The 12703-nt window shown below is 33.0% G+C and overlaps 1 protein-coding gene across 6 annotated transcripts in view; it reads right to left on the reverse strand.

Moving 5' to 3' along the window:
- Nucleotides 1-12703, reverse strand: part of LOC144450724 (inactive dipeptidyl peptidase 10-like) — a 242786-nt gene that overhangs the window by 45624 nt on the left and 184459 nt on the right. For all 6 annotated transcript variants that reach the window (XM_078141405.1, XM_078141404.1, XM_078141408.1 and 3 more), the window contains one exon: nt 12560-12674. In XM_078141405.1, coding sequence (XP_077997531.1) covers nt 12560-12674 — 115 coding nt within the window. The remainder of the gene's footprint in view (nt 1-12559; nt 12675-12703) is intronic.

Below are 12703 nucleotides of genomic sequence, written 5' to 3' on the forward strand. Positions count from 1 at the left end.
AACACTGTTACCTGGTATTTGCAACTACTGTGCAAAAGAGTCCTGAAATAAAATGTTAGATCTTCAGTTTCTAAGCAGTACCAGCATTGAACCAGTTCCAAGTGTTGAATGCAATTTCACACTAAATCGCATAAATTAAAAATGTTACAATCAGAAATAACAGAACAATGAAGTTCTTAGAAGTGTATATGAACACCCACTACTTTTTTTATGCACAAACCATAACTTCAATATTTTTGAATTAATGAAGGTGTGCAGATTTTGACACTTTTTCAGGAGTGCCAAAAAATACCACCATGATGTAAAACTTGGATCTGGTTTTCGTTCCAGTGAAATGTTCTCACAGCATTACATGTGCAACCCTATTATGAGAGAGCAGGAAATGTGTCAAGTCAAGAATTGTTCCGCATTGAAAGACTTTACCGATTCCAATCTCTATCTTGGAAGAAACAGGTCAACCAACGCTTGCTGCCACCGATACGTAGAATAAACATGCATTCACCATGTAGACAACAACAACAACAGTCACATGCACATGGTCACATGATACAAGTATTTGAAAAGTTGAAATGGTTGGCGTCTGTTAAACGTGGCATTGCATCGTATCGCATCTTCACACTTACAACATTGCATTTAAAAATGGGTGAAACTACCAATGCCAGGTTTAACTCTGCCATGAGTTGTTACAAGTGTTAGTTTTTTGTGTACCCGATATATAAGTCTATATGATTCTCACATTATGAAAATTGATGACATATATAAAGTTGGAGAGAACATTTTGAGACGTATTGAAGTTTTACTTACGCACAAGAAATATTTTTGCAGCACAATAAGGTAAAATTGAGGTGGGAATATAGAAAGATTCGAAAAAAAGAGATTAATCCGGACACTCCCACTTTGGAGTGACTTTAATGAAATCAGAATTTAAAAAAAGATTACAGAGAAAGACTCTTTTGAGTGATGATTAAACGATATTGATAGACATCGTTAAAAGTTATCAAAAAACCATACAGAACTACTGCAGCAAGGTAGGAAAATGACAGGAGAAATAATTTAAAGCAATTGTTAAAACTTAGGAAGGTATTTTAACAAGAATTTTATCTCAAGGTTAAAAGTCAGAGGATAATCATGACTTAATCTTTACATGTTTACTACATGAAGTTACATTTAGTAAAAAGGAAATTTTATTTTTATTTGTTACCAGATTATAAGTACAAGTATGGCTTGAATCTTTGACTAGTTTCACACCTCAGCGTTTAAAAAAAAAAGAAATTCAAAGCTATTGTAAAAGCATCTGTGATATTTGTATTTTCAATTGTCACCTGTTTTGGTGTGATGTTCGAGAGCATTTTCACACTACTTAATATGCTCACAACACAGTTTTTCATCATTTTACGATGATTCAAAGAACTGTTTTGAAATTCCTTTTTCTTTACACCAGGTAAACCTACTGTAGTTGACTCTCCAGTTCCATGATGCTTATGTTTAGTCTTGTTTTGTCATTATTACATTTGAAATACCATTTTCATTGTGAAATGATGGAAGGACATCTTGATTCTTTAATTGTGAGTGATTTTATAGAATAAAGATCATACGGCATCAATGACAGAAAATGATGTCAATAGTAAACCCAGAGTACGGGCAGGGGAGTAGTGCGATGCAACCCCCACTTCCCCTCAATATTTGATATCATGTGCATGTTCAGTTCAGTTAAGTGAATCGGAGTTGTGTGGCACTTTAAGAGAAGGGGGGGGGGGGGAGATTGTGACTTTAACTTTATTTACAAACATTTCCTGAGACTATTCTAGAATTCAAAATAATTTCATTTACTAGAGTTGTCAACAAAAGTTGAGCTGTGAGTCATTGAAATATTGGAAGTATTAGTTGATATTCCCTATTCCATTGTTTATTGATGAAATTAACTTTTGATGTTTATCTACAGTTCTTTATCGATTTCCTTTATCACATTTTGGAAGATACTATTATGTCAACTCAAAATGCCAAGTAACTATCACAACTCAATATCAATATTCAGTATTACGCGTTGAGATACATCAAGCCTCAAGGCTATGTATCAATATGCAGTTACAGTATACAGTTATGCTTTCGATTCTTGAATGTGTGTTTGATGAACAAAATGCACATTCGACCTTGCCAACGGAAAAAACTGATAACTGGCTGAGAAGTATTTTTGAAGTTGTAAAAGAACGAGCAACAGATCTAAAGGATCTTATTCTTGACACAATAAGAGACACATGTGAGACATGCGAATGTGTTTTCAACACATATTCAGCTACTATATTAAATCCAAGATGCTGGTTTTAAATATGTGAATGGATTTTTGAGTCGGGTGTATCCTGTGTGTGACAGAGTAAAATGTCACAGTCTAGCTATTAAAGAGTAGACTGTATTTATATCTGTGTCAAAATTAACTTCAGAAGATATTCAGCTAATATTGAAAAGAGACTTGGTAATTACTAAGGTTTACAGTCAGGACTGGTTCAGGTGTTTGCTTTGAAACACAGAGACATGTCACACACACAGCCTAGTATAGTAGTTATATGCAACTGTGTTGAAATAAATAAGCAATGAGATTACTATTTGAATAAAAGTTCCAAGCCAAGAGTTTGGGTTTAATGTGAATAGATTTTGAGTCTGGTTCAAGTGTACAAACTATGGAACAAAGCAAAATGTCGGAACCTAGCTAACCATATAGTATGTAACTGTTAAAAGACATTGCTGCAGCAACGAGGACTATTTGAATCATCCAATGTATATTCGCGTTAAGTTCAAGGCAAAGAGGTACGGTTTTATCTGAATGAATTTTTTGTCTGGTTAACATGTATGCTCCTTGTGAGAGCTAGCTAACAGTGGCATCTGTGTTAAAATACCACTTTAAAAGACAGAGTAATGAGAACTACTATGTGAATGCATTTTTTCAAAGAAGTTCAAAGCCAAGCGGCTGCAGGCTTATAAATATAATGGATTTTGAGTCTGGTTCTGGCGTGCATTGTAATTTGTATACTCTTTGTGAGAGCTAGCCAACAGCGGCATCTGTGTTAAAATACTAACTTCAAAAGACAGAGTAATGAGAACTATGTGAATGCACAGTCAAGTAAAGTTCAGAGCCAAGTGACTGCAGGCTTAATACGTGAATGGATTTGGAGTCTGGTTCTGGAGTGCATTGTATGCTCTTTGTGAGAGAAGAATATGTCACAGCCTAGCTAACAGTACAGAAGGGTATGGATCTTTGTAGAAATAAACTTCAAAAGGGCGAAGGCAATGATAAATATCTGCAAGGATAGATTATTCATTTACTATTGCACGGATGCGTTTCAGATAATGACTTTCAATTTCAATAGATCAGCATACGGTTCATCGAATACAAAAGTTGCCTAGTTATAGCATGGATGCCAGATTTGTATAACTATAGCATGGATGTTAACTCTTTTTATTATCTACTCAGGTTTCCATATAACAACGTAAGATTTACAAATAAATTGAAAGCTGCTATTGACTAATCCTCTTGTTAGAATTCCATCTTATCTCTCACTGAGTCTAAGTTAAACAGTAATGTAATGACATGAGAAGGTATATGTAACGTTGAATGTCAAGCAATCTGTAGAAACTATATATAGTCATTTTCACTAAGCACCAACCAACGGCCATAATAGCCAGCTACTTGCTTTAATTACCCATGTCCGTGTACTTTTTAATACATATTCAATTATATGCTCAACGTTTATGTTTGTAAAGATAACTGTTAAATTTTAAAGGAAAATAAATAACTTCCAGTGTATATATTTATGACCTAGCTACACTTAGACTATCCCAATAAAGACTATCCAAACATTTATATAATGTCCCTATAACAAACTTAAGCAGTGATTGCACTATTGCTGCTCATCCATGCTGGTTGGCCCTACACTGTAGTCTTCTGACAACTCCAAGACACTGGCCATAGGTGTAACTCTTCTTGTGGAAAGACTTTTATAGTGTTAGTGTAACAGGTTTCAGTTGATAACTGGTAGAATTCTTCAGATTCAATCCTAATGGCTAGTTGCTACACTACAAATTTCTAACTTTGTATTATTTTGAGTGTAGGTTATTGCAAGTTCAAGAGCATCCTGTTTTCATCTTAGACCTGTCCATGTGAAACACGACGTTGGTAATCCAGCCTTCGGTTTACTAAAGATAGATGCAAACTAATCTATTGTTCTTCAAGTTGATAGATTACACAAGTGGGTGATAGCGGTTTCTCTGTTGTGAGATTCTAATCATCCTGTGATCAACATAGTGTAAGCATAGGAAGTCCCAAAACAACACTGCAAGTTCAGGACCTCTAAATAAACTAGTTTTCAGAGATGCCACCCTACTGAGACTATAATTAAACCAATGTCCATTCAGTAGCTTATCACTGTTGTATCAACATGTTGTGACAATAGTTTTACTTTGTGTCCATCTTTGAAAAACGAAGGTTCAACCACCAGGGTAATCTAACTTGTGATGTAAACTAGTTTTTGTTTCATCACCTACACTACGGGTATAAAATTCACTTTACGTTTTACCAAATATTTGGAAACAAAATTCTGCAAACAGTGTCACATCTCCACAAGTTGCGGTAGATGTGTGGGTCACTGCAAAGTAAAACCAAATCATTTCTATCTATGATTATATACCATTCACCTATTTTCTTATATTCAATTTTAAACGTTGCTGCAAGTATACAATCATGTACATTACGTACATTATGAACCTGGATTTAATGTAACCTATAAAATTTTTGCAGGCATTACCCCTTCCATCTGACAATACCATTGTACTTATCACTGTTCAAATTTAACTTCTATGTTTGGTAGTCAGATTTTGGCAGTGGAACCATTTCAACTGCAATTTCCTATTGATTTCCATTAGTCTAACAGATAGTACCACCTAATAAATTTGGTATCTAGGATATGAAGTTCAGAAGTAGATTAGCCCTGGACTACTAATTTGGTAGTCCCGATACAGTGTTTAGAAGTCTATGCACCCTGGACTACTGCTAATTTCACTCTCAAACATGGTAAATATGGGAGTGCCATCTTGTGTTAGCACGGTTAGCCAATGCAAGCCAAGATGAAAAGTAATTCTTGTGCTGAACTATACTATACTGTACTGTACTGAGGTGCCGACAAGTACTCACAATTACTTTTATCTAGGGCACACATACAATTGTATATATTAAAGATAATTTACAAGAATAACTTGAAGTAGAAATTAGATGGACTTTTTTAATTATGAACTTTAAGTAACATTGAAACCTCATGAGATGGTATTGGCAGCCTCATGACTGTCCGGAAGATTAGCTTTGATGGAACATCTGATTGAAATGCAGAAATAATGAGTTCCTTTTTCATCAAAAGAAGCCATCTATATTTCCTATGAATCTCTGAGAGATATTATTGCAAAATTTAATTTCTTTTTTTTCATAGGCTGGGATAGTTTCCTCACTTATGCGTAGTTGTGCATTTGTTTCAGTTTTGAGGTCACGTTTTGGAAAATGACTGGATGCTAAGCTCAGTCACATCTCCAAGAGTTGTGGTGGACACAATTCTTCTTAATAGTACTTGGGTTCAAACATTGTTGTATAAAAGACACTTTCTTCTGACTATTGAAAGCTTTTTGTCTTATGTTCTGGGTGGTAATGAGATGCTGTTTACAGGAGACATCTTATACATTACCATTGTCAATGTTTGTCTTCCCTAAGGCTTCCATTACTGATCTGTGCAGAATACGAATATTAATTTCTAAATGTTGTATGTAGTCTTTGACAAGTCACGACTGCACTGATGGGAAACCCTAGGTATTCAGGCAATTCTGAAAATCACTCAAATGATGCTGAAAAATGCATTACTCTCAATTTTCTTGGAACACACAAGGATTATTTTCAGTCCTATACTTCGTAATCATCCACTTCAATTTGTATGATTGACTTCAGTGACATTTTACAATTTTTGCATACATGCCAATTTGTATATCTAACCCTATACCTTGAGCAAAATATCAAAAATATCCGGAAGACTGGTTTTTCATCATCTGGAAGATAGATTCTACACTGAACTAAACTGTTGGCTGTAGGCCTCAACTTATACAACATATAGTACCGGTATGCTATATACCTATCTACTTTATTTTTCATCATCTGTGGGTTTGGTCAAACATTTAACTGGTAAAGTAGAATCAATGTGTAATCACCAGAGACTGTGAATGTCACCTGAGACAACAATTTTTTATCTACAAGTATACAGTCATACATTGAAAGTACATGAAGGTATTATATAGATATTTTACCTCTAGCTATATAATATATGATGTGTTTTGTTACTTAACACAAACTATCGGAGGATTTTTAGTGTACGTCTTGTATACAATTATGGATTTGGGTTGAAAACAAATTTTAAGACAGGGACAATAAGGATGTTTTCAGAATGACATGGCAATTAGATATTCTCAATATAAACTTTTCAGAGTTACAATAAAAAAATATTTACAGAGCAAGGTTCAAGGACATGTTCATTATGTTTTTAAAAAAAAGGTATCTTAATCAAAATCGGTCGATTCTGGTTTAACAAAAACATTGAAGAAACGTCGGAGTTATGATGAAAGAGTAATTTAGATATTTTCAACAGGGATTAAACACAGAATCAGCTTTAATGGAGTGTAACCTAACAATGTGTGGATGTATACATGTACATGTAAGCTTAAGTCTGTTTGAGGCATGATCGAAGATCTTGACGAACCCATCTAATATGAATATATGGCCTGTCACTGAGGAATAGCATTTTTGATCTTGCAATCAACCAACCAATTCATCTAAATCATCTAACGTGAGTACATGTATGTAACTTTTAGAGAGTGTGGCTATATGGATCATTTATCTGACACTCCTAATGTGAATGTATGACTTGATATAGAGCTGTGGCTTTTTGGATCTTAGCAACCTAAAAAGCAATGTATCTGATTTGCCTAGGCTGCAGTATCTCTATACTTTAAGACTGGGTAGGGATTTCACTAGGTATAATAGCAACTCATCTGACACATCTAATATAATGTGAATATATGACCCAACATGGACTTGTGGCTTTTTGGATCATGCCAACTAAAAACCTGGCTGATTTGCCTAGCATGAATTTATGTACTTTATGAGTAGGTGGGGATTTCACTCAGCACCGAGTCATCTAACACATCTAAAAATGAATACACAACATGCCTTCATGCCAATCGATCAAAACTAATGGGACTTTGGATATTGCCAACTAGGACTTAGATTTGACTAGAGTATGCATGTACTTTCAAAGTGTGTATATATTTCATTGGTACAACTACAAGAGCCACTCATCTATCTAGTGTATAATGATGAAGCATGCCTTCACAAAATCTAAATATGATTCATAATTTTAAGTACCGTAGTTTATACATTTTCAGAGGGTGGCACAATTTGTTTGGATATTTAGGATCAACCTTTATACTCACTCATTGTGTGTAATACTTTCATACAAGTGGCTCTACGAATATATCGCTAACTTAAATCAGATATTTGCAGGACTTAGGAATTTACAAGTAACAAGTAATTGCAGTCCTTATCAATTAGCATAATCCTTGATATCATGATATATTATATCTTATTGAATTGAATTGAATTGAATTGAATTGAAATTTATTTCATCAGATAACAAAAACAAAACAAGAAATAAATAAATAAATAATACATTACACTTTCAAAAAAATTGGACAAAAGGAAATATACATGTGTTATCTAATGGGGACCATGAAAATAGTTCAGCAGAACTAGTCGTATATGTATATCTTCACAGAAATTTGCCAGAAACAATTTTTTTTTTGCCTTAGTAGTAGTCTCCCAAGGAGCTTAGTTTTAACCCGACTGTTCACAATCACTCACTCGGGTCGCTGTGTTTTTAAAACATTATTCAAATAAATAGTGAAAAAGACCAGAGATTAGAGCAAATATAGGAATCACTATTAATAATATACTTAGGCCTGTATCAATTTAAAACAACTTTTAGTTAAATGAGCAAAATACATCTATGTACCTTCACATGATGGTTTGTTGGTATACTAATTTACTGAGATTTATATGTAGAAAAGAACCAGCTAATCTAATGTGTAGAATACATGTATGTACCTGCCTTCACACTGCAGTTTGTTGGTACATGGTATGTTAGGATAATATATATCAACAATGTATAGCACAGAAGTGACTAATCTAATGTGTAGCATATGTACTGTACACACATCATGGTCTGCTGTGAATACTGATCATAGAGAAGTCTTAACTCATGAACTGTGGAAACTTAAACCTTTTACAGTTGTTGGCCATTGACGCTGATAGATCTTGCTATGCAAGAATTACGCTGAGACTGGGATGCACTTTAATGAACTAAACTTTTAGCAGAAACACAATTTTTTCAGATAATACTGATTTTTTTTTAGAAAGTTGGAAGAATTTAACGAGATATTGGTGGCAAATAATGATTAGTAGCTTAATACTAAGATACTTTTGTAACTTTTGTTCTGATTCTTGACAAAATCTGACTTTGCCTTATTGAAAGTTTTTCTGCTTTTCGTTCAAACTTGGCAAAAGGATTTTCTGCTAAACAACTTCAGAGTGAAAATTTCAGCATTAAAATATACTCACAGATCTTGCTTAAAGAAGAGTTAATGTGTAACACATTTTGTATTGAAAGGATGGATTAATAGGCACAGGTTGGAAGTGGTTATTTTAAAATCAGTCCCTAAAGTAATAATTAAAACATGTTTCAATTCAAGCAATAGACATTTTTTCTATATTTATAAGGCTGTATCAGATTTGAAATGGATGTCTTGAACAAAATAGTCAGTGCAGTGTGGTATAGATGAATGTGGTTTGTGGAGGATATGGCTCTTTGAGTCTCACAAAGCACTGGCATGATTCATCAAACCCATCTAATATGAAAGATGTACTTTCACACTGGGTGGGCTCATTGATCTTTCTTCGCCAAAAGATCAACCAAAACATGTTACTTTTAGTTCTCTGCATGAGTGTGTCAAGTCTGAATTTCAACTACGTTCATTCACCATGCTATTTCAACATTTTCAAATTTCATCTCAATCAGCTACAAATGTAATCCATCAATGCACTGTTTCAACAGTATCGACATTACAAAACCTTTTCATATTCTACTCATTCAAGACCTGATGTATTTTTCACTGATTTCAGTTTTAATGACCTATTGATTTGTATGATAAATATGAATCTAACTGGTACTTCAAAGCCATGATTATTGATTTTAGTATTTCTATGAATATGAACCTGATTTTGAAATTTGTAAATATGTGTCAAACTAAAGCTTACATTAAAATATGGCATTGAAAAAAAATTGTTTCAGAAGAGAATTTATCATTTTGGCATTCTCACAAACCAGATGAATTTTACTAAAAACAGAATTTTGGTAATTTTCAAGAACAAACATTGTACTTTTTAACACATGAATATTTAGCTATATTTTTTTGCACTCTCTATCATTACTAGGTGATTTCATACTTGGTAAAAGAAATATTTTGAAAAACTACAGCTGTATGGTTTTTGGCCAAAGGTATGGCCAATTGAACTATGATGTTTCAGTCATTTCACTGATTCTACAGTTTTCACCAACAGATAATTTTTCAAAATTTACTATACTGATTACAGAAAAAAGATGACACAGCTATATTTTCGAAATCAGTAACATCTTCTGTAGTTTGGTTTAGCAAACAAACTAAGTAATATTTAGTAACAAGAACGTAATATTTCCATTTGGAATCTAAGATAACAGAATTTTGTTTCATCTAACAATCACTTGTCGGTCAAATTACTTAAACAAAATTTGTGTTTTTCTGTAACCTTTTTGATCAGTCACAACTTTATTTTGAACAGGAATTTGAGAAATTATCCTTCAGTATTAATTAGAATAAAAGTTTTGGTCTAAAGTCATTTATTGCAAGAAATTGTTCCCACCAAAGTTTCTTAGATAAAAATTCTTGTTTAGCTGTAATTTTTATCAAATCTCATTTGTACTTTGAAATAGAATCTTAGTAATCAACTTTTCCAACAGATTTATGCCATTCCTTTTGTTTAATAAAGTTTTAAAACATTTGAAAAACTAAATTCTATAGATACAAAAATGTATAACCTGCTGTGATTCAAGACAGAGGAGATAAATTTGACAGTAATTTTTTGGGTATTATACTGACTTTTCAATTCAGGCTAAACCTTTAGTCTCTCAACATCTTAATTTTCATACGCATTGTTTTTAATTGTTAAATTGTTTTTAGTGTACTACTGATTACCCTTGAATTGGTATGCAGTTTTTTTCAATGTCAAATTGTTTTCAAACTTCAACTGATGTCCATGAAATAGTTACATTCTTTTGCAATGTCAAATGTTTTCAATATATACAACTGTTTTCCATGAAATTGTTGATGTTAGTTGATGAGACTGATTGACATGACGTGAATATGTAAAAAAAAAAAAAATAACTACGTGAATGACACTTTCCAGACAATGACTGTGCTATCGTGACGAACAAAACACAAATAGTGAAGTCAAGATGATATAAATAATGTCTCTATTAACATCTGGCAGCCGATCTTGCAAACAACATGAAGGTAAAAATAATTATGCCTATGAAAATATCACAGGCTCAAATCTTCCTTTTTTTTCTGTAATCGTAAAATGTACCGTAAATTGCCCATACAAGTGCATTGTTCGCGTGCGACAATCTTTAACTTGCAACCGAGCGTCAACCGCGAACATCAATTCATCGAAATTGCAAGAATCTGCAAAAATCGTCATGCAAGCAAGAGAAGTGAACAGTTTCAATTAGCATTATGTTCTTTCCATCACATCCAAAACATGCTTATAAAACTCTGATTAAATTTATCTTAATAATAATGTTGTTTTCATAAACCATGCTTAAATTCATTTTATTTCTCATTATAAAATATTTTCAAAAGTATTAGCTATCAAAAGTTAGAAAGATAGGCGAGGTACTTCAAATGTTTGAATGTTGAAAATAAAGAAAAAAAAAGTACTGAACATAGATGAGATGAGGAATGAAAGTTCAGACAAACAAACAATGGTATCATCCAGTCCCACAATGCAATATGTCTATGACACTAACATCAGTTTACCATACTTTGGACATGAGAGGTAATTGGGGACATTTAGCTTAATTATGAATTACTAAAAATAAATTTGTCAAACTATCTACAATCCATATGAAAAAAGCCAGTGTATAAAGTCTATTTGTTGTGAATACCAATAGCATACAAGTTCTCAGAAAAAATTCTCAAGAAATTATAGTGATGTATCGAAATTGGTATTTTTATGAAAAAAAATTGGCAAAATAAGAATTTGATGTGTTTCTTCGGGTAGTTTAAAGGGTACATGTAATTTTACTGGGTATGAATATGAAACTGCAAAAAAAAAACTGTGCATAACAAAGCTTCATTTAAATAAGACTGGGCGGGGGAGGAAGTGAATTTAATTTCACAGATACTGTATTTGCTCAGATGTGTGGTATCCCAGATGAGTTAATATGTCAAAACACATCAATTCACAGCTTGCATACAGTATATATATAGAATTAAAGCTTTGCCTTGCACAAATATATGCATTTAGTACAATTTATGATTTGAAAGACACTTCAATTTCATTTTAAATATTTCTAAAAAAAAAAAAAGTCATCATGTTCCAAAATTTGAATTCTTGAGAATAAGAACTGACCAGTCTATGTTTGATTTTTCATGCTCTCAGTTAAACATTTTGAATTCACAAAATATATATAGTTGGGTGAAACATGCATATTTTGCATATTGTTAGAAAAGGAGTGGACAAACAGGAAGTTGCAATGCATGATGGGGTGTCATGGGAATAGTGCATTGTGGGATTGGATGAACCTCTACTGGAAGTAGTAGCAACTAGACAGTGCCAACAGGCAAGTTTAGGGCCTCTAGAAGTGAACTTGTAGAAACCATAAACTTGTAACATTCATAGAGACAGCGACAACTTACAGTATACAACAACAAATATCAACATTTCTAAGATCTACAAAAATCACTTGTAAAGAGAATAAAAAGTTATAACATTTATCATATATTATGAGGATGTAATCACAAATTGACGATTCGGAACTTTGATTTGATAAATAGCAAAGTTACTCATCAAATTTCAGGGCAAATTTCGAAACATTATTGAATTCTGACGACAGCAGATTCGAGTTCAGTCTGAAGGCTATACACATATTTATTTTGTTTATTATAATTTCAAACAATTTCATCCAATTTTAAATAAAAATAGGATAAAACTGATTTATACCGTCCATCTTAATTTTTTTGCATCTATAAATTTGTTCCAAAGCATCAATTTAGCAGTTATACAATCAATTCACTTACTCATGAATATACATGAATATAATTTACATATCAATGACTGTAAATGAATAATTATTGCTGATTTGCATAAGAAAGGAATTGATGTTACCTGGTGTTGATAGCTTGACAGCAATGGCGACACAAGAAATGATTATGACAATAACAAGCAAGGCAATAATAATTCCACGCCAGTTCCGCTGAGTGGGATTACTTCCAACAAGCTCCTACAATAAACGACACGAGAAGAAAACAT

This window comes from Glandiceps talaboti, chromosome 20 (genome assembly GCF_964340395.1).
Source record: "Glandiceps talaboti chromosome 20, keGlaTala1.1, whole genome shotgun sequence".
NCBI classification, from domain to species: domain Eukaryota; kingdom Metazoa; phylum Hemichordata; class Enteropneusta; family Spengelidae; genus Glandiceps; species Glandiceps talaboti.